The sequence below is a fragment of the Pan troglodytes genome, chromosome 6 (assembly GCF_028858775.2).
Source record: "Pan troglodytes isolate AG18354 chromosome 6, NHGRI_mPanTro3-v2.0_pri, whole genome shotgun sequence".
NCBI classification, from domain to species: domain Eukaryota; kingdom Metazoa; phylum Chordata; class Mammalia; order Primates; family Hominidae; genus Pan; species Pan troglodytes.
In genome coordinates, this window is record NC_072404.2 from 33,551,628 (window position 1) to 33,572,601 (window position 20,974).

The 20,974-nt window shown below is 35.7% G+C and overlaps 1 protein-coding gene across 15 annotated transcripts in view; it reads left to right on the forward strand.

The window, feature by feature from the left end:
- Positions 1 to 20,974, forward strand: part of TAX1BP1 (Tax1 binding protein 1) — an 89,914-nt gene that overhangs the window by 12,399 nt on the left and 56,541 nt on the right. For 14 of the 15 annotated variants that reach the window (NM_001280442.1, XM_009452503.5, XM_016956798.4 and 11 more), the window contains 3 exon segments: positions 5,171 to 5,273; positions 14,654 to 14,841; positions 18,467 to 18,625. In NM_001280442.1, coding sequence (NP_001267371.1) covers positions 5,171 to 5,273; positions 14,654 to 14,841; positions 18,467 to 18,625 — 450 coding nt within the window. 15 annotated transcript variants of the gene reach the window in all.

Below are 20,974 nucleotides of genomic sequence, written 5' to 3' on the forward strand. Positions count from 1 at the left end.
TATGTAAATTGGCATTCAATAATTATTCTCTGGTTGTTTGGTTAAGTGAGAGATCTGATTATTCAAAATTAACAACAGAGTTGCTAATAAGTTCAGCATGGATTTTCTTTAGTGACAGAATTGAAGTAAAATTACAGGGAAAGATTTAGAACTGCACCTGATGCAGGCTGGGCACAGTGGCTCACGCCTGTAATCCCAGCACTTTGGGAGGCTGAAGTGGGCGGATCACTTCAGGTCAGGAGTTTGAGACCAGTCTGGCCAAAATGGCGAAACCCTGTCTCTACTAAAAATATAAAAATTAGCCAGGTGTGGTGGTGCATGCTGGTAGTCCCAGCTACTCAGGAGGCTGAGACATGAGTATCGCTTGAACCCAGGAGGTGGAGGTTGCAGTGAGCAGAGATTGTACCACTGCACTCCAGCCTGGGCGACAGAGCGAGACTCCATCTCAAATAAAAAAATAAAAAGAACTGCACCTGATGCCATATCTTTATTATTAAACCAACATTAATTGCAGTAAAATATTATATGTTACATTATATTTGAGTTTTGTTCCGTTTTGTGTTTATGAATTTGATTTGGTCTTAGTTGTATAAGTACATAAGCATGAGGAATTGGTGTATGTTTAGATTTATGCTTAGTACAAATTAAGTTACCTTACAGTTAAAGACCCCCAGTGGATGCCTGAAATTACAGGTAGTACTGAACTCTATTTACACTGTACTTTTCTGATACAGTCATACCTATGATAAAGTTTAATTTATAAATTAGGCACAGTAAGAGTTAACAACAATAACTAAAAATAGAACAATTGTAACATGAAATTGTTATATTACCTGATACCCAGCCTGCATCATTAGCAACTCTGTTGCTAATTTTGAATAATCAGATCTTTCACTTAACCAAACAGCCGGAGTAAAAGTTATGTGAATGTGGTTTCTCTCACTCTCAAAATATTAAAATATCTTATTGTACTATACTCACTTATTTTGGGGTCTTGGTTGACCTTAGGTAACTAAAACCACACAAAGTGAAACCTTAGATAAAGTATGACTACTGTAGTAATGTTAAAGGTCCATGAGTTTTTGTTTTTTAAACTTTAGAGTCTTAGAATTCTCACATCTCTGAGATACTGTTCTAATTGGAATTCTCACATCTCCGAGATACTTTTCTAGTTGAGGAAACTGGAAGTGCAAAGTGGTCATGTGATATATTCAAAGTCACATTGCTAATGCATAACATGTCCTATACTAGACAAACAAAACCTCCCTGTAAGGTACTGTTTTCACTGCATCCTGCTGTCAAGCACATCAAAAACTAAGTTGCCTGATTAGAAGGTGGATCCAAACAGTGATTTTATGCTTGAATATCCTGTTTCAAGCTTTTGTTTCTTTGTTCCTTGTTTTTCCTTTTCAAATTTTTTTCCTCCTTCTTCTCTTTTCCTGCCTTGGTCTCCCCTTCAGTCCTGTCTCATTCCACTCATTTTCTGTTTTTAAAAAAAGTCCTCTGGTTGTAAAAAAAAATTACAATTATAATATATATAATATATAAATATTTATAATTATACTTATTTATAATTATAAAATTAAAATGTCCTACAGTCCCACTACCCAAGTATATCCCTACCTAATTAATATCAATGGTTAGCACTGTTAATGTTTTAAGTATTTCCTTCCAGCCTTGTTTTATTAATGGAAGGAGACTTTCAGTCTTTTTTGTTTTTTGTTTTCGTTTTTGTTTTTTGATACAGAGTCTCGCTCTATCGCCGAGGCTGGAGTGCAGTGGTGCGATCTTGGCTCACTGCAACCTCCGCCTCCTGGGTTCAGGCCATTCTCCTGCCTCAGCCTCCTGAGTAGCTGGGACTACAGGCACCCGCCACCACGCCCGGCTAATTTTTTTTAATTTTTTTTTATTTTTAGTAGAGACGGGGTTTCACCGTGTTAGCCAGGATGGTCTCCATCTCCTGACTTCGTGATCCCCCCACCTCAGTCTCCCAAAGTGCTGGGATTACAGGTGTGAACCACCCCACCTGGCCTGTCTTTTTTCTAATGCATATATTTTGAATGTTGCTGGCATATCTCATGCCTTTTTTAATGCCGTGATTTTTTCACTTAATCACTTACAATTAGTTCTGTACCATTTTATCTCATTGAGGAATTTATGCTGTTTATGATATTTCTCTTTTGAATCAATGTTGCATACTCCCTGTGTATATCTGGGCATTTTTGCAGTCATTTTTTTCCTAAAGGAACTTTTCTAGTAACATGATTTTTAGAAGCTACATTGTATACAGAAGAAGGAAAATGAATGCTTCTACCCATTGTACTCCTGCCTTCCCCAGTGATGTCTGTTGTTGTATGTTTCTGGATTAGAAAAATTCATAGGCTCATTTGATACTTTTTTGTGGGCGTTTTTCCTCACTTAATTATATTTCTTGGGAATCCTCCTATATCCATATGTAATCAGCTCATTTATTTTCAGTGCCTTTCCTGCTCCAAGGCTTGTCTCCCTTTATTCATCTCCAAACATCAGTCCCCTCTTCTCTATTTCTTTCTTTCCAAGTGGTGTCTCATATGCTTTCCTCACCCTAATGTTTCTGTCTTTTTCTCAGTGTTTCTCCAGGATTTATTATCTTGATGTTTTTCTAGGTAACTTTGATGTTATTCTGGTCTTCTGTATGTTCTTTCTCAGAATTTCCTTTATGATCAAAACTTATCCAACATGTTTTTCTGAAATGTTAATCCTATTTAAAAGGAACACTTTGTGGCTTTCTCCCTTCTCTGTCACCCTTGTTTAATTTCCATTTTCTCATTTATTTTGCTGTTGCAGTAGTAACAAGAATGATGCCCACTGCTGTTGTAATTCTTCAAACTAAAGTACGTGACATATTCATTGCTTTATTTCTCTCTTAACATACATACAGCCTCCAGTGGTATCTGTGACTACAGTTAACTGGTTAACTAGATTCAGGTATATCTCCTAGAAGCAATGTATTTTGGCAGTTTTATATAACTGGTATTTTGTCCCATTGTCCGAAGTGTTGCCATGTTCTCCCTGCCATTTTTCAATGTTTGAAAATTGCTGTTATTAACTTTAAGTGTAATAATTTTCTTTACACTTGGTAATGGTGGACTAAAAGATAAGATTTCTTGCATTTCAGTGTGTCCTGTAGCATTGAGCAGCAAGTTCTAGCCCGGTGACCAGGAAAATAAAACAGAGAATCAACCTTTGGTTTGGACAAATAATGGTTTATTGACCCTTCTAATTAGATTTATTATTATTGCAGTGGACTCCTACATAATTTCCTGATGTTCATCTTTTGTGTTCCTTCCAGTATTGTCCACTCTAGCATACTTTCATGTGGGAGCTTAGATATAAGACAGTTACATCCCAAAGGAGCCCATTCTCTGTATCTTTCCAGGTTGAGAGACTTCTACATTTATTTTTTATGTATGCCCAACATGCCCCTCTCTAAGTAACTTAAGAACTATTGTTTAGTTTTAGTTTTCCTTACTCAAAAGCAATTTGAAGTGTAGTTCTATATTTCTGACTTTTTACTCAGGATTGTATCTTGCCCCCAACTTCTTGGTAGGCTCAGTTCTCAGGCTGCTAACAAGGACTTATGTGATAGGCACTGTGCTAAATACAGGGATGAACTCACTTAATACAGACACAACCTTTTGAGACTGTTTTTGTTATCAGAGGAGAAAATAGAAATGAATAACTTTTCCAAAACCATACAGCTAGCAAATTATCTTTTCTGGTATTCTGACCTCACACCCTATGCTCTTAGTTATTACAAAATACTACACCTATAATAACTACCATTTATGGAGTGTTTGCCATGGATTAGGCACTTCAGATGCTGCTTTTAGGTTCCTTATCTAATTTAATTCTTCCAACAACTGTGAAAGGAAAAAATGGGCTCAAACAGGTGAGGTAAATGACTTGTTCACTGATTCCTCAGGTTTCATATCTGTAAAGAGATGAATAGTGTCAAATGTTTTTTACCTTGACACAGAACAAAGTAAATTGTAAGATTTGTCCCAGCATGCAGATACACCAGAAACTAAATTTCATGAAACACTTACCCTTAATATACTCCAGTACTTTCTCTTCTATATAATTACAAAATAAATGCCAGTCATGAACCACTAAATTGGTTTTATCACTTCTTACTGGGTTTGTAACCTGTAGTTTCAACCATTCCTTTGGAGGCTAAAGGTGACTAAGGTTCGTCCAGCTTCAGTATTCTGTTGTCTACAATCAGGCCAATCAGAATCATAGAACATGTATAATCTAACCTTGTGGCTGATGCATAGATTTTTGTAATATTACTAGCAAATGGATATCTAGTACCTGTTTTAAACATCTCCAATTTTCAATATTTAACATGGTATTTAGTCCATCTGGAAAATACAGATTGAGATATGTATATATTCATGTTGTAAGTAGAAAATGTGTTAGCATTAGGTGAGACATGAGTGGTCTGTTTGTGCATATATAAACATCTTGGTGCTAAAGGTCTTTTTACAAAATTTGCCAATTGGCTGCAGGCAAGACTTGCCGAAGATGAGAGATTAGTGAATTTAGTGGATTTAGGGGGAGGCAGATGTCTAAGTAAAACAAACAAAACACTGAAATTGGAGGTATAAATTAAGTTTTTTGAATTTTGATATATCTGAAAATTCTTCAGAGGTGAATTTGTAATGCATGTCTAATGTTTTAAATATTAATTTTCTTTAGTCTATAACTCCCTCAGTTGTTGGATCTGCTAGACATTCAGTATGTGCCACCTTTGAAAATAATACTCTGTGGTCAATAAAAAATAAATAACAAGTATTTAAAAACTCACTGTGTTTAGTGAAATTAAATTTTAATCAAAACACATTTTTATATTTGATCATATGGATAGTTAGATTATCCTTGAGAAATTGGATAGCAAATTGCATTTTAATATAGTAGAAACTCTACTATTCAATTTATGTAGATTTTTATAGCATTAGGCTGTAGTTTAATTTAGAAATAATTTGACATGCTTGTTAAAATACTCATCATTTGTAAAAATATTAAATGTATATTTTAACTGTAAAATACAATAAACAGTATGCTGTATGAGCCTAATATTAAACTATTTGCTTATAAATCCGCCTTTTTTGTTATTTCCCTTTAGGTTGGATGGAGTACTGCTCGTGATTATTACACGTTTTTATGGTCCCCTATGCCTGAACATTATGTGGAAGGATCAACAGTCAATTGTGTACTAGCATTCCAAGGTAAGGACTGAAAACTGCAGAACTCAATGAAACTAGATGTCTTATTGCCATTAAAGATGTTGTACTCCATTGTAATGATTTGTTCAGGTATCTCCAGGGTACCAAAGTTGAATTAATTAGTGTCTTTACTTAGCAAAAGCCCTAAGAATGTAACTGTCTGGTGTAGGCCACATGATATTTTATGTAGACATTTAAAAGTTATTGGTTGTTGTCTTAACTTTCACTGAAGAGTGGGTTTCTTTTTAGGTACTAATTTTTGGAGATTTTTTTTTTCAAGTGAGAAAACAATACAATAGTAATAACAGATATTAGAATAATGTAACAAAAAAGAGGTGAGGAAAATAGTCCAGATGAAAACCACAAACATGATTAACAGAACTTATAGTTATTTGAATTCTGTCATGTGTAAGTTCCTTTATTATAAAATGATAAAGTAATATAAAATTCATTTTTGTGTTAGCTTGGCATTATTTACAAAATTTAAAAAATACTCTTATTCTGGTAATTCTGACATACGCTACAATATGGGTGAACACTGAGGATGTTATGATAAGTTAAATAAGCCAATCACAAAAAGAAAAATACTGTATAATTCCACTATATGAGGTACTTAGAGTAGGGATAGACACAGAAAGTAGAATGGTGGTCTGCAGGGCATTCAGGTTCCCTCAAGGGAGGAATGGGGAGTTATTGTTTAATGAGGGTAGAGAGTTTCAGTTTTAAAAGATGAGAACAATTTTGGAGTTAATGGTGGTGGTGGTTGCACAACAATATGAATGTGCGTAACATTGAACTATACACTTTAAAATGCTTGAGATAGTAAATTTTATGTGTTTTTTAGCACAACTTAACTTGAAAAAAAATAACACTTATTCAGAGATCTATCACAGAATTTGCTACAGAGTAATTTTGTATTATAATTGTACTGACTTTAGGATTGTATTAAAGTGAATTCTTACCCTTGTATATGTCATAGATTTCTTTTGGTCTGGTGAAGTTTATGGACTCTGTCTCAGAATAATATTTTAATGTATATAAAATAAGACATAAAATTGCAAAGAAAACCAATTATATTGAAATAATTAAAATATCACAGTAACAAATTTTTGATATATTAATACATGTGCTTCAAAATCTGTGTGTTAACAAGATGTATTTTATTGGCAGATTTAATCACTGCCATGATTTCCAAGTAAGACAACATTGAGATACCTGTAACAATTGTAATGTGGTATTAACATATAAGTAATTCCTGTTAGTGACAAAAATCACAAATACTGATAGTAATCAAAGTACATGCTAAAATTTTAGTTAGATGTTAGTAAAAATAAAAATATAATGTTTTTCTCCATTAAAGTTGATGGATGACCTGAATTTTCTTTATCCTTTAACCCCAGGTTGAATATTCCCTAAAACTGCCTCTTTGCTATTGAGAACTTTATTTGCCTTTATGTTTAAAAAAAAAAAAAATTCTAGGACTTTATTGCTTTCCCCTGGGGCTGGCTATTAATAATTAAGACTTTTTCCTCTGGGTTTCTCATATCTTTAAGCAATGGGCTCTGTTAAGAATGTTCTTATGTTAGCAGAAAGAAGTTTACATTGTATGAATCACTACTTTAAAAAAAATGTGCTCGGGATTATGAGATGAATGATTTAAAATAAAGTTTATTGTCTCACACATTTTCACATATTTTAATGCAATTTTAAAATTTTGTAAATTTTTTTTTTTTTTTTTTGAGCCGGAGTCACACTGTGTTACCCAGGCTGGAGTGCAATGGTGTGATCTCAGTTCACTGCAATCTCTGCCTGCTGGGTTCAAGCGATTCTTGTGCCTCAGCCTCCTGAGTAGCTGGAACTACAGGTGCTCACCACCACGCTTGGCTGATTTTTGTATTTTTAATGGAGACGGGGTTTTGCCATGTTGGCCAGGCTGGTCTCAAATTCCTGACCTCAGGTGATCCACCCGCCTCGGCCTCCCAAAGTGCTGGGATTACAGGTGTGAGCCACCATGCCTGGCCCTAAATCTTTAAAGTGAAACCCCAAATCATTTCTCCCTTATCTGATCTGGTTTACCATATTCAGAATGTTAAAAATTAAATTTGTTTTAACAAACTAAAAGAAAAACCTTTAAAAAACCAAACTATACTAAAATATTTATTTAATGAAAATACTTTGTTAGCATGCAAATACTTACTTCAGAAGGGAACCAAAAAACAGTTTGAATTTGGAATAAACATTTCTAGTATTATTTATTTTAGAATTTTTTTTTTTTTTTTTTTGAGACGGCTTCTTGCTCTGTCTCCCAGGCTGGAGTGCAGTGGCGCGATCTCGGCTCATTGCAAGCTCCGCCTCCTTAGTTTACGCCATTCTCCTGCCTCAGCCTCCCAAGTAGCTGGGACCAGAGGCGCCCGCCACCATGCCTGGCTAATTTTTTTTGTATTTTTAGTAGAGATGGGGTTTCACCGTGTTAGCCAGGGTGGTCTCGATCTCCTGACCTTGTGATCCGCCCGCCTCGGCCTCCCAAAGTGTTGGGATTACAGGCATGAGCTGCCGCACCTGGCTGAAAAATTTTTACAGTGATCCCTCCCTTGAGTTTCAGTCAGTTTTTGTTATAGTCGCTAAGAGAGAGCATCAGCCTGTTTTAAGGGCAGCATAACTTGGAGCCTATGCACATAGCTTTGGTATAGTGATTTCCAAACTTAACTTTAATTTGGAATCCTGCGTGCTTTAAGACACACAGAAATTTATGTCCCACCTCCAGATGTTGTGATTTAATTGGTCTGTGGTATGGCCTGGGTTTTAGAATTTTGAAAAGATCAACAGGTGATTCTGTTATGTAGAAGTTTGGGAACCAGTGGCATGGCAGACAGTTTTCAGCAAATAATTGTTAACATTATCTAATTGATATGGTCTTATCTAAGTTAAAATGTCCTGTTTTTTTATCAGGCAATATCTGACTTGGATTTTGGTGACATGTGCAGAGCAGCCTTCTAAAATAACTAGGCTCAGATTAATCAGCTTCAGATGGTTTAATTTTAAAAAATTAACATACTTCTTTGGAGCAGTTTTAGGTTTACAGAAAAAATTGAATGAAAAGTAGAGTTCTCTTGCAATCCCTTACACCACCCTTCCCTGCTTTCCTTTATTTTAACATCTTGTGTGCTCCATTTGTTATAATTGATGGACCAATATTAATACACTATTATTGTCTGAGTTCATAGTTTACATCAGGGTTCACTGTGTGATGTAAATTCTGTTGATTTTGATGAATGTATGAAGGCATATACCTACTGTTGCAGTATCATAAAGAACAATAACTTCACTCCCCTAAAAGTCTCCTGTGTCCCACCAACTCATCTCTCCTTCCCTCCTGGTAAAACCCTGGCAACCAGTGATGTTTTACTGTCCCCACAGTTTTGCCGTAAAATGTCATAGAGTTGGAATCATAACGATATGTAGTCTTTTCAGATTGGCTTCTTTTACTTAGCAACATGTGGTTAAAATTCCCTCATGTCTTTTAGTGGTTTGAATAGCTCATTTCTTTTATTACTGATTAATATTCTATTGAATGGATGTATCATAGTTTATGAATCTATTGAAGGAGATCTTGGTTGCTTCCACGTTTTGGCACTTACAAATAATGCTGCAATAAACACTCTTGTGCAAGTTTTTGTGTGGATGTAAGTTTTCATTTCATGTGAGTAAATACCAGGGAATCTAATTAATTAATTGTATAAGAGCATGTTCAGTTTTGTAGGAAACTGCGAAACTGTCTTCCAAAGTGGCTTGTACCATTTTATATTCCTACCTGCAATGAATGATGAGAGTTCCTGTTGCTCCACATTTTCAGCAGCATTTGATGGTGTCATTGTTTTGGATTTTGGTGGTCTGTTTGTTTAAAAACTTTTTTTCACCTTATTCTGAATTTTGCATATGTTTGGTCTAAACATTAATTGGCAATGTGAGTTCATGGAACTTGCATATATAAAGAAATTTCCTTCTGTGCCAGGAAACCAGTATGCAGAGGATAAAACTTGTGGTGAAATATGGGCAATGATTTAGGTACTCATAGATGTTTTTTGGATAAGGAAATGTTGTAAGTTATATATGTAGTTTATCTTTTAATAGCCTTTTTTAGATAATAAAATTTAGGTGTGTATTGGAACCAGTTTTGTTACATTTAAAACTTCTTTCCTGAAAGCTGTTGGTTTATTTTTAATCATTTTTATTGTGATTGGTTTCCCCTTAAAAAATAAGTTAACTGCCAGGTTAACTTATTTTTTAAGTGGTGACTCACACCTGTAATCTCAGCTGTTTGGGAGGTTGAGGCAGGTGGATGGCTTGTGACCAGGAGTTAGAGACCAGTGTGGGCAACATAGTGAGACTCCATCTGTTGAAAAAAAAGTTATTCAATTTGTTACAGTGACTATTGCTTTTGTTTATTAGGGACTTAGGAGTAAGTTTAAAAGTGGTTAAAAAGTAGAGAAAAGCATCCAGTTTATTTCTGTTAATACTTTAAAAACATTTTTGGGCCAGACATGGGGGCTCACACTTGTAATGTTAACATTTTGTGAGGCCAAGGAGGATGGATTGCATGAGCCCAGGAATTTGAGACCAGCCTGAGCAATTTGGCAAAACTTCATCTCTACAAAAAATACCCCCAAAATTAGCCAGGCATGGTGGTGTACACCTAAAGTCCCAGCTACTTGAGAGGCTGAGGTGGGGAGGATCACTTGAGCCCAGGAGGCTGGGGTTGCGGTGACCCGAGATTGTACCACTTCACTCCAGACTTGGCGACAGAGCGAGACCCTGTCTCAAAAATTCATGGGCACTAAGCCTAAATGCAATATGTTTTACAAGTTTCTGAAAACTCAACAGTTCATTTTTATTTTGAATTTTGAAATTCAGAAATAAAAGCATCTCCCTGCCTAGAACTTTTTTGTTATATAAGGAAGTCAGGGAAAGCTTAGTCATTGAATATTAGAGTTATAGAAGGGCTTTCAAGCATAATGCAAATCACTTTGCTCATTTTGTGGATGAGTCATGAGAATCCTGAAATGCAAAACCCAAAACATCTAACAATACCTAAACGTGATTGTTTTCCTAAATGAACCCTTATTTATTTATTATAATCTTGTTGAATACTAAAGGCACAGTCTGTAAAATTTGACTCGAAAATTTAGTTTTCACTTTTTCCCATTTTATTTTCAGTATCCATCTGACAAGTTTTTCCAGGCAGCTTTAAATTGCAGCTCTGAATAATTATGTCTATCTCAAATGGTTTTGAACCATATTTTTTAGCAGTTTATTTTAGTGAAGTTTTTTTTTTTTTTTTTAAAGAATCAGACCTTGAGGCCGGGCACAGTGGCTCACACCTGTAATCCCAGCACTTTGGGAGGCCGGGGCGGGTGGATTACCTGAGGATAGGAATTCAAGACCAGTCTTGCCAACATGGTGAAACCCCGTCTCCACTAAAATACAAAAGAATTCGCTGGGCGTGATGGCGTGTGCCTATATTCCAGCTACTCGGGAGGCTGACGCAGGGGAATTGCTTGAAGCAGGGAGGTGGAGGTTGCAGTGAGCTGAGATCAGGCCACTGCACTCCAGCCTGGGTGACAGAGCGAGACTCCGTCTCAAAAAAAAAAAAAAAAGAATCAGACCTTGAATACCTAGTTTGTACAGTTTCTAATGTCTTGATGCCAGAGCTGATTAATTATGCTATTTATTTGTTTTCTAGTAAAGCTTTTAAATAAGCCTAGTGGCTATTTGGAAGTTGGTATGAATTAGTAAGTTTTTAGTAGATATTAGGAGGGTGGATTTTTAAAAACTTTAAAAATGTATGTTGCCAGATACATGTCTATGATATTTATTTAAACTTTGTATTTTGAAGTAATTTTAGATGTAAAGAAAACTTGCAAAAGTAGTACACAGAATTTCTGTATGCCCTTTGCCCATCTTCGTGTCATGTGAGCATCTTACATGACCATGGTACATTTATTTAAGAAACCAATAGTTTAACAGTGGTACAGTACTATTGACTAAAGTACAAACCTTACTCAGATTTCACCAGTGTTTCCATTACTGTTCTTTTTCTATTCTTAGATCCAGTCTTTAATCCCTCTTTGTATTTAATTGTCATGTTGTCTTAGTCTCCTTGGTTTCTTCCTTATCTTTCATAACCTTTACTTTCTTGTGAAGTACTGTTAGCATTTTGTGGTGTTGTTTGTTTTGGTAGCTTGTCTCTCATCTTGGTTTTGCTCGATGTTTTCTCATGATTAGATTGAAGTTATGCATTTTTGGGAAGAATGCCATAGAAACAGTACTGTACCTTTCTCAGTACATTTTATCAGGGAGTATGTGATGTCCATACATCTTATTACTGGTTATAATAATCTTGATTGCTTGTTTAAGATTGTGTCTTCTGGATTTCTCCACTGTAAATAAAGTTATTATTTTTTTCCCTTGTAATTAATGAATATTATGAGGGAGCTACTTTGAGACTGTGGAAATATCTTGTTTCTCCTCATATTTTCAGCCACTAATTTTAGTATCCCTCTGTGCATCTTGCCTACGATTATTGTGGTGTTTGCCTAATGAAGTTCATTACTTGTATATTTATTAGTTGATCATTACGTTAGAATTGTCTTCTTCTCCATGGAATCATTAATTTCTTCTGTGAAATAAAGTCTAATACCATTTTTTTTTGTTACTTAAATTGTTTCAGCTTTAGCCATTTGGAGCTTTTCAAGTGGGCTCCTGTATTTTTTTTTGACATGCTCCACCCCTCTCTTAATTCCTTTTTGTGGACTGCTACTTTGCTTTAAAGCGCCACAAGAATTTCTCTTATCTTATAGATTGTCTGCCTCTCCTCTCTGTTTCTTTTTCTTTTTTTTTTTTTTTTGAGGCGGAGTCTCACTCTGTCGCTCAGGCTGGAGTGCAGTGGTGCAATCTCGGCTGACTGCAACCTCCGCCTCCCGGGTTCACGCCATTCTCCTGCCTCAGCCTCCTGACCAGCTGGGACTACAGGCGCCCACCACCACGCCTGGCTAATTTTTTGTATTTTTAGTAGAGACAGGGTTTCACCGTGTTAGCCCAGATGGTCTCGATCTCCTGACCTCGTGATCTGCCTGCCTCGGCCTACCAAAGTGTTGGGATTACAGGCGTGAGCCACTGCGCCCAGCCTCCCCTCTCTGTTTCTAAGGAGAAAAGCCAGCTGTTTTTTAAAGAGTGAAATCAGGTGAAGTAGGTATAATAACTGAGGCTGAAAATTTCAAGACATGAAAGAACAGCAGGTGTAGTGATTATAGCTTTTGGGGTAGATATTAATAAGGTAAATATATTCATCTTTGTTTATTCATTTCACAATTATTGAATGTTTCCTTTTTACAAGTCATTCTGGGGAATTCTGAATTTTTTAAATATGTATGTGCACAAATATGTACATATATATGTGCCCTCTGTGTGTGTGTGTGTGTGTGTGTGTGTGTGTGTGGTATCTATGGCGTTTTTGAGGTCTGATGTAGTTGTAAGGCATGTATATAGTAACTAGTAATGTTAGGTTTGCCGTGGAGGTATGTAGTTTTTACATTTGATCTTAGCCAAAAAGGCTGAGAAGCAAAAGGAGATATTTATTTTTTAATGTAAAAAGTACTATGTGAGCTTTGGTGAGGAGGCAAAGATTAATTTTAAGTTATAATAATCCAGCAGAATTTAAAATGGGATAACAATTAAATTGAAGAAACAAGGGGGCAAATATTGAACACATTATTCTAGATACTATAAATATATTATCTATTTGTTAATATTTTGGATCTCTGAGACAGATGGCCCCTTTTTTCTTTTTTTTTAAATTTTTTTTGAGATGTAGTTTTGCTCTTGTTGCCCAGGTTAGAGTGCAGTGGCATGATCTCGGCTCATTGCAACCTCCACCTCCCAGGTTCAAGCGATTCTCCTGCCTCAGTCTCCCGAATAGCTGAAATTACAGGCATGCGCCACGGCACCTGGCTAATTTTGTATTTTTAGTAGAGACGGGGTTTCTCCATGTTGGTCAAGCTAGTCTCAAACTCCCAACTTCAGGTGATCCACCTGCCTCAGCCTCCCAAAGTGCTGGGATTACAGGCGTGAGCCACCGCCCCTGGCCTTTTTTTAAAAAAAAAAAAAAAAAAAAAAAACAGATTAAGAGCCTGCGGCGGCCGGGCGCAGTGGCTCATGCCTGTAATCCCAGAACTTTGGAAGGCCGAGGCGGGGAGATCACGAGGTCAGGAGATTGATACCATCCGGGCTAACACGGTAAAACCCCGTCTCTACTAAAAATACAAAAAATTAGCCAGGTGTGGTGGCGGGCGCCTGTAGTCCCAGCTACTCAGGCGGCTGAGGCAGGAGAATGGCGTGAACCCGGGAGGTGGAGGTTGCAGTGAGCTGAGACTGCGCCACTGCACTCCAGCCAGGACAACAGAGCGAGACTCCGTCTCAAAAAAAAAAAAAAGAGCCTGCGGCTCAGGGAGGTTAAGTAAATAATAGTGGTAGAGCTGGATTTCTGAATAGATCTGTGTGGTTCGAAAGCTTTTTTTTTTGGAGACAGGGTCTCACTTTGTCGCCCAGGCTTGAGTTCAGTGGCACCATCATGGTTCATTGCAGTCTTGACCTCCTGGGCTCAAGCAATCCTCCCGCTTCAGCCTCCCTAGTAGCTGGGACTGCAGGTACATGCCATCACACCTGGCAAATTTTTGTATTTTTTGTAGTGACAGGGTTTCACCATGTTGGCCAGGCTGGTCTCTAACTCCAGGTGGGCTCAAGCGAATCTGCCCACCTTGGCCTCCCAAAGTGCTGGGATTACAGGCATGAGCCACCGCACTGGGTCCTAAAGCTTATTTTTACCATACTGCACTAGCAGACCTCATCTTTTCTGCCTTCATATAGTTCACATGTGCAGCATATTACTTTAGTTAATATCTCTTATTTACATGTAATGAATGTCAAATTGGAGGGAAGATTTCTCTAAATGACATATTCCCACCCCCACTCCCAGTCCTCAGTAGACTTTTATATTGGTTCTTCCCTTGCTCCTCCTCCAGCCTCTTTCCCATTGTAAAGTATATACTTGCCTGTCCTAAATGAGTGGGTTTTGCCCTAGTGAAGATACAAGGGGAAAGGATATTCTGGGAATATAAGCTTAAACCTAAGAGAAGAAAAAATTTAACTTTGAGTAGGAAGGAAGAATCTAGTTTTGATAATTTGCGAAAGGAGGAAGGACATATCCCAGATTCTTGTCAAGAACAGTGTGGGGAATGAGACATGGCAAGTATTGTTACATTTAAATTGAAATAACATGAATTTTATAATAGGAAGTTTAATAATTTTGTTTGTTAACTTCCTCTTAGGATATTACCTTCCAAATGATGATGGAGAATTTTATCAGTTCTGTTACGTTACCCATAAGGGTGAAATTCGTGGAGCAAGTACACCTTTCCAGTTTCGAGCTTCTTCTCCAGTTGAAGAGCTGCTTACTATGGAAGATGAAGGAAATTCTGACATGTTAGTGGTGACCACAAAAGCAGGCCTTCTTGAGGTTGGTGTTCACAGTGAGATAGTGATTCATTGATAATTTTAAGAACAGAGCTCATGTTGGTTGGCATTTTAAGAATTTTAAGGTTATGTGAGAGTTGCCACAAAAATCGAATGCTTTGGCTGGGCGCAGTGGCTCACGCCTGTAATCCCAGCACTCTGGGAGGCCGAGGCAGGCAGATCACGATGTCAGGATATTGAGACCATCCTGGCTAACACGGTGTAACTCTCTCTCTACTAAGAATACAAAAAATTAGACGGGCGTGGTGGCAGGCACCTGTAGTCCCAGCTACTCGGGAGGCTGAAGCAGGAGAATGGCATGAACCCGGGAGGCAGAGCTTGCAGTGAGCCGAGATTGCGCCACTGCACTCCAGCCTGGACGACAGAGCGAGACTCCGTATCAAAAAAAAAAAAAAAAAAAAAAAATCGAATGCTTTTTAACTAAAATAATAAATTTAGAGTGTCTTTTTTGAAATGCTTAAAAAATCTTTTGGCCACAATTATGCTGTTGGTTCCACTGTGGCAGAGACTTTCCCTAGGGCCTATCCTTATTTTGCGCATAGTGGATAATGCAGTAAGTACCAATTGGGAGAGTTTAGGTCTAAAGCTTTCCTTATGTTCCTTTGCCTAACTTTTTGTGGTGGCATAATCAGTTCATTGTAGAATGTTACCGATTTGGGGATGAAGCTGCTTGGGATAATGGTGTAAATCAATAAATCTAACTGTAATTGGATGTGAACTTTGTTTCACTACCATGAGCATTCTCTTTCTAAAGTGTGGCAGTGAGTCAGGGGAGCTTCCCAGTCTCTTAATTTAGATTGGACATTTTTAGAATGATTCCTGTTGTACTTCTGATGAAATGAATAAGCCTAGATTAACCATAATTTAAAAAGAAAATTTAAAAAGCTATTTACTCCTTACTGTTTTTGTAAATAGAATATTGTGGAGTCATGATTATGGCTTTAATATAAATTTACTATGTAGATGGTCTAATAATGCCTTGTGTATTAATTTTTAGTAGTCATTGACAGAAAAAATAGAGTGACATTCTTTTCTCATTTTAAGATCACATTTTTCAATATCTTTATCCTATACCTAAAAAACTACAGTGTTATATTTGAGTTATTGTGATTAATTGTATATAGTGCCCTCTATTATAATAATAAGAAAAATAGCTTCTCAAATTGGTTCAGTATACATTTTTGGCTAATTTATATTCATATTTCTTCTATTGCAGCTATTGCTTTTTCTTTATAGTTGGATAGATTTTTTTAACATGTAAATATTTAATACCTTTGATTTTACTTTTATTTACCTCAAAGAACTGAGACTGGAGTAAAAAGACAAGAGGTTACAGATAGAATACTTTTATTAGACAGTCAAACTAGGTTAGGAGGAACTAATGATTTTTTATTGTGAATTCTTTCATATCTTTCCTTCCCCTTTACAGAAATTCCTCTCTTATCTTAAAGAAATGTAACTTTTATAGGGTGACTAAAACATTTTGTGGTGCAACTGCCTGATGATCAAGGTTTTTAGCTTTGTATTTGAATGCCAGTCAAAGATGCTGAAACAAACCCAGATCTTAAGAATGCAGTCAGTATTTATATTGTAGCTTTTTGAATACTTATTAGACCACCCTCATTTCAGGGCCTCCAACAGAAAAGTGATGGGCATTTTGGCATTCACATTTATCTTGTACTTTTTCTTCAAGTAGATTGAGACATATCTCATTCTGTTTCACTCCTTCCTACTCCACAAAGGGTACTTTATAAAGAAAATGAAAATTGCTGTTTCTTAAGTAAATATTTCTGAGATTAAATGTTTTTTTAACAAATATTTTGATGAGTTTAAAATTCTCACATTCATTAAAATCTTTATCTAAAACTGCACAAAATTATTACAAATGTGAGACATTATCTGGGACCCTGTTGACATTAAAAGTGATTAGTGAGACATAATTTTGCAATCTGTGGACCTTGATTGTATCCTAGATTTAAAAAAAAACTGGGGGGATAGTGAGGGATATTTGACTATGGCCTATTGGAGGATATAAAATTATTCTTAATATTCTTAGCTATAATAATAGTGGTGGTTTAAAGCCAACTGTCCTTATTAGGTGATGCTTGCTCTGAAGTATTTAGGAGTGAAGTGTCTGCAATTTCACATTAAATGGCTTAGAAGAAAAAAGGATACATAAACTTAGGTATATAAAGAGATAAACATGCAAGATATTAATAATCAGTGAATTTAGGTGATGGATGTTTGGATGATCATTGTAAAATTTTAACTATTTTGTATGCTTAACATATTCCAAAATGCAAAATTGAGGCAAGAAATGAGACATATACATTCTTATCTAATTTGAATTCTTCTAAAAATGTCTACTTAAGCTTTAGTGAACTCTTGAGAAAGTATATGTGAATTAAATAAATCACTGGAAAAGGTGATTCTTTTATAAAGTCTATGTTGTGCTATGTCAAGATATATCTTTATTTTTAAGTTGCCAGAGTTTTGAGCCAGATTTAATGCCAAATTAATAATGACATTAACCTTTATGGGTGATATACTTGCCTGGTTCTAATTTTCTGTTGACTTTATTGAATGCCATTTATTGCAAACTATTTCAAATCATTTTTTAAAAATAGATAAGATATAAAAAAATTCAATGATTGAATAAATAAACTTTTCCTGGCATTTTGATTTGATTTGTTGGAACAGGTAGAAGAGTCAGTCAGAAAGTTTGCAGCTATTCAATTTTGATAAGAGCCATTTTAGAATTTAATCAGTTTGATTTCATAATCCCATGACCCTGGAAAACCAATTTGGGGTGTATGGAGGAAAAACATTTTACCAATTAAATGTATAATACCACCTTTGTTAAGTCTTCCCTCTGAGTCTTCATTCTTCCTGTAAGAGAAATATTAACTTTGTTTTACTGTCTTATGACCATTTATTTAGTAATCTTTTAGAATATTGAAGTTTATATTTTCCTGAACTATTAGCTGTTCCCATAAGAATCAGGTATGTTGTTAATATATTGTTACAGTCTGCATGTTTGTCCTAAAATTTGTATTTTTACTTATGAAGAGTGTTTTAATTTAGCCAAGTAGAGGCCATTTTATATATAGAAACTATACATTTCTTGGTGTCTTAAGGAATCAGCACTTTTAGTAGTAATTCCATAGATGAAGGCCTTATATACCATATAGTAAGTTTGTGATAGATTCAAAGATTTCCTATAGGTTTGCATTCAAGAAGAGGTACAACTTTTCCTCTTGGAGTATCTGATTATTACTGTGGATAAGAAAGCCCCGTAATTAACGGGAACATTAATATGCCTTATTTTTGGTTCTGATCTCAAAAATGATTAGCAGCCAACTTCATAATACAGTTCTCTCATTTTGTAATATTTTCTTCTTTGCTCAACCAAAAGAAGGTTTAAATTTATGATTGATGAATTTTTCTAACTGAAGGCTAAAAAAAGGCTGATTGATATAAAGTAGGTAGAATGTAAGAGTTCTTTCTGTGAATGTCTTCACTATTTTTTTGGAAATGGAAAACTAAATTTGTAATAACATTTTAGGATTAAGCAAAAAACTAATTAATCTGAGTTTTTTGCTTTATAGTTGAAAATTGAGAAAACCATGAAAGAAAAAGAAGAACTGTTAAAGTTAATTGCCGTTCTGGAAAAAGAAACAGCACAACTTCGAGAACAAGTTGGGAGAATGGAAAGAGAACTTAACCATGAGAAAGAAAGATGTGACCAACTGCAAGCAGAACAAAAGGTTAGTTATGTCTTATGTAACTGATTGAAGTTGATAGTATATTGCCTGAAACCCACCTTTTTAAAGAGCTGAACCAATTAAGTAAGTGAAAACCAGGTACTGAGAAAAGCAGCCTTTTAGATAGACGTTTATACAAGAACAGGTCAGTTCCTATTAACCTTCTGCCACAGCTGCTTTTATGTTTGTAAGATGGTTAAAATACTTTTAGACTTTTGGTACCAGGCTTGTTGAGGTAGTCCCTGACAACTATTTCCAGATGTTTTACATCTAATTGTAGAATACTTGATTTTTTTTGTTGTTTAGAAATACAATTAGAAATGATAAACGCTGAATAAAGGAAAAATGGGATACATAAATTAAAATTACTTTTCAAAAAAGCATAATTTGGTGAAATAAGATGTAGTATTAGACAAAATTTTGAAATTTTTAATGGGTGAAATGCTATGTTATCCTAAGAAACAAACTAGTTAAAATTGGCAGAATTTCTTGAGCTAAGAAAAAGAGAGACAGGTACAATGAAGCAGAAAACATTGTGGCTTCATTAGTGATAGAAATAGACTTGTAAGAAGCCAGAAACAGTGAAAAAACAGTTATCTAGTCATTGACTTGTTTATTTAATATTTTCACAAGAAAAGCAGTTTGTTCTGATGAAACTTAGACTGTGATCATATATATTACAGTCTCATGTACAGTAGAGCCGGTTGGGCATATTTATGCCCATTTACAGTATTGAGCTATTGTTTCCTGAGGGTGGGGTCTGTTCTGTTATCCTTTTGTCCAACAAGGCCTCCAGCAATTGCTTAATAATTGCTAAATGAACCGCTAGTGCAGTGATTCTCAAACATTTGTATACTCCAGTGGAGTGGTTATATATTGCACACCTGGGCAGAGATGTTATACAGGTAAGTCTTAAATTCTGAAAAGATTTTCCTTGCTTTGTTCTATTTGTTTGAGGATTGCTCTTTTGAGTTAGAGGGTAAACATAATGTCAAGTACTATGTACATTTACAAATCTCCTTATAAATGTGAAGTCTTCAATTCTGTCTTTTCTGTCGTTAGCCTTTTTAGTTAAAAATATGCAAGTATTTCCCAGTTTTACTCCTGGGGAACACTTAGTGTCCTGCAGCAGACTATAGGAGTAGGATTTTCCATTTGGTTAAGGAACTACTTTTTTCATTTGAACCTTTGAAGCAGGTATACCAAGTATTAAAATATAGTAAAATCTCATAATATGTGCCCTCGATGACTATTAGGACATTCAGCTATTTTTTTTTTTTTTTTTTTTACTCATTTGTTGTAATTCTCTTGCTGCTTTGTGTAGTTATTACTCTCTTTTTCTCCATTCTTCACATATTTTTCTCATGATTTATACCTGGATTTGGCAGTTTTCCAAAGTTTAATGTCAATCTTTTTTTTTTTTTTTTCACTGTATTACAAGCCAGAGGGATCAAGGTGAGATAGATGACTCATGAAAAAGGCCCATTTCACCATGTCCTAAGCCCATGAGATCAAGAATATCCTGAAATGTGGCCTTTGAGGTTTTGACTCTGATTACTTTGAAATCCAAGGAAGGAATGGATGATTGTGAGAATAGGAATGGCGGAATGATAGGCCTTCATTTGTGTGAAATTACATATATATATATACACACACACACATCGGGCCATTTCTCTGGTCCATTTGAGTAGTAGCTGAGATTTAAACAGTCTCAGATTCTCTGCTCTCCAGGTGATAAAGGGGTTAAGGACTACAGACAAGACTAAAGTGGTAGACTGAGGTCAGGGGATTAATGAAGCAAAACTTGTAGGACATTGTGGCCTTGGTGCTCAGAAGAGGTCTTCAGCAGAAGTTTTTATGCCAACTCTTAAATCTTGATGACAGTCACGAATCTTGGAGGAGACTACTTCTCTGCTGCCATTCTTGCATTGGGGCATATTCTCTGGGAAGCACTTGAAAGTGATTTTTTAAATGATACTCCATATTATAGAAAAAAATTGACAAAGGACCTGGAATGGTACTTGATGCATGGGAAGTTCTCTCTAAATGTAAGTAGCTATTATTATTTTACTGTTTTTCATAATAGGAACCAGAGAATCATCAAGGAAGGACTACAATATAAAGTATCATCCAACAGGACTGGAAATTCATAGCATTTCCCTCAGATTCTAAAAGTATAATGGATACATAATGTAACCAAAAAAACCCTCTAAGTTATAAGACATATGTGGTGACAATTGTTTATTTCTGGGGATAAAACGTGTTTGCCAGGAGAGAGAGTTCCTCTTTGTTACTAGTCAATGGACTTTTAGTTGTTTTTTTTTATGAATTTGCTTCGTATTCCAAAATTAG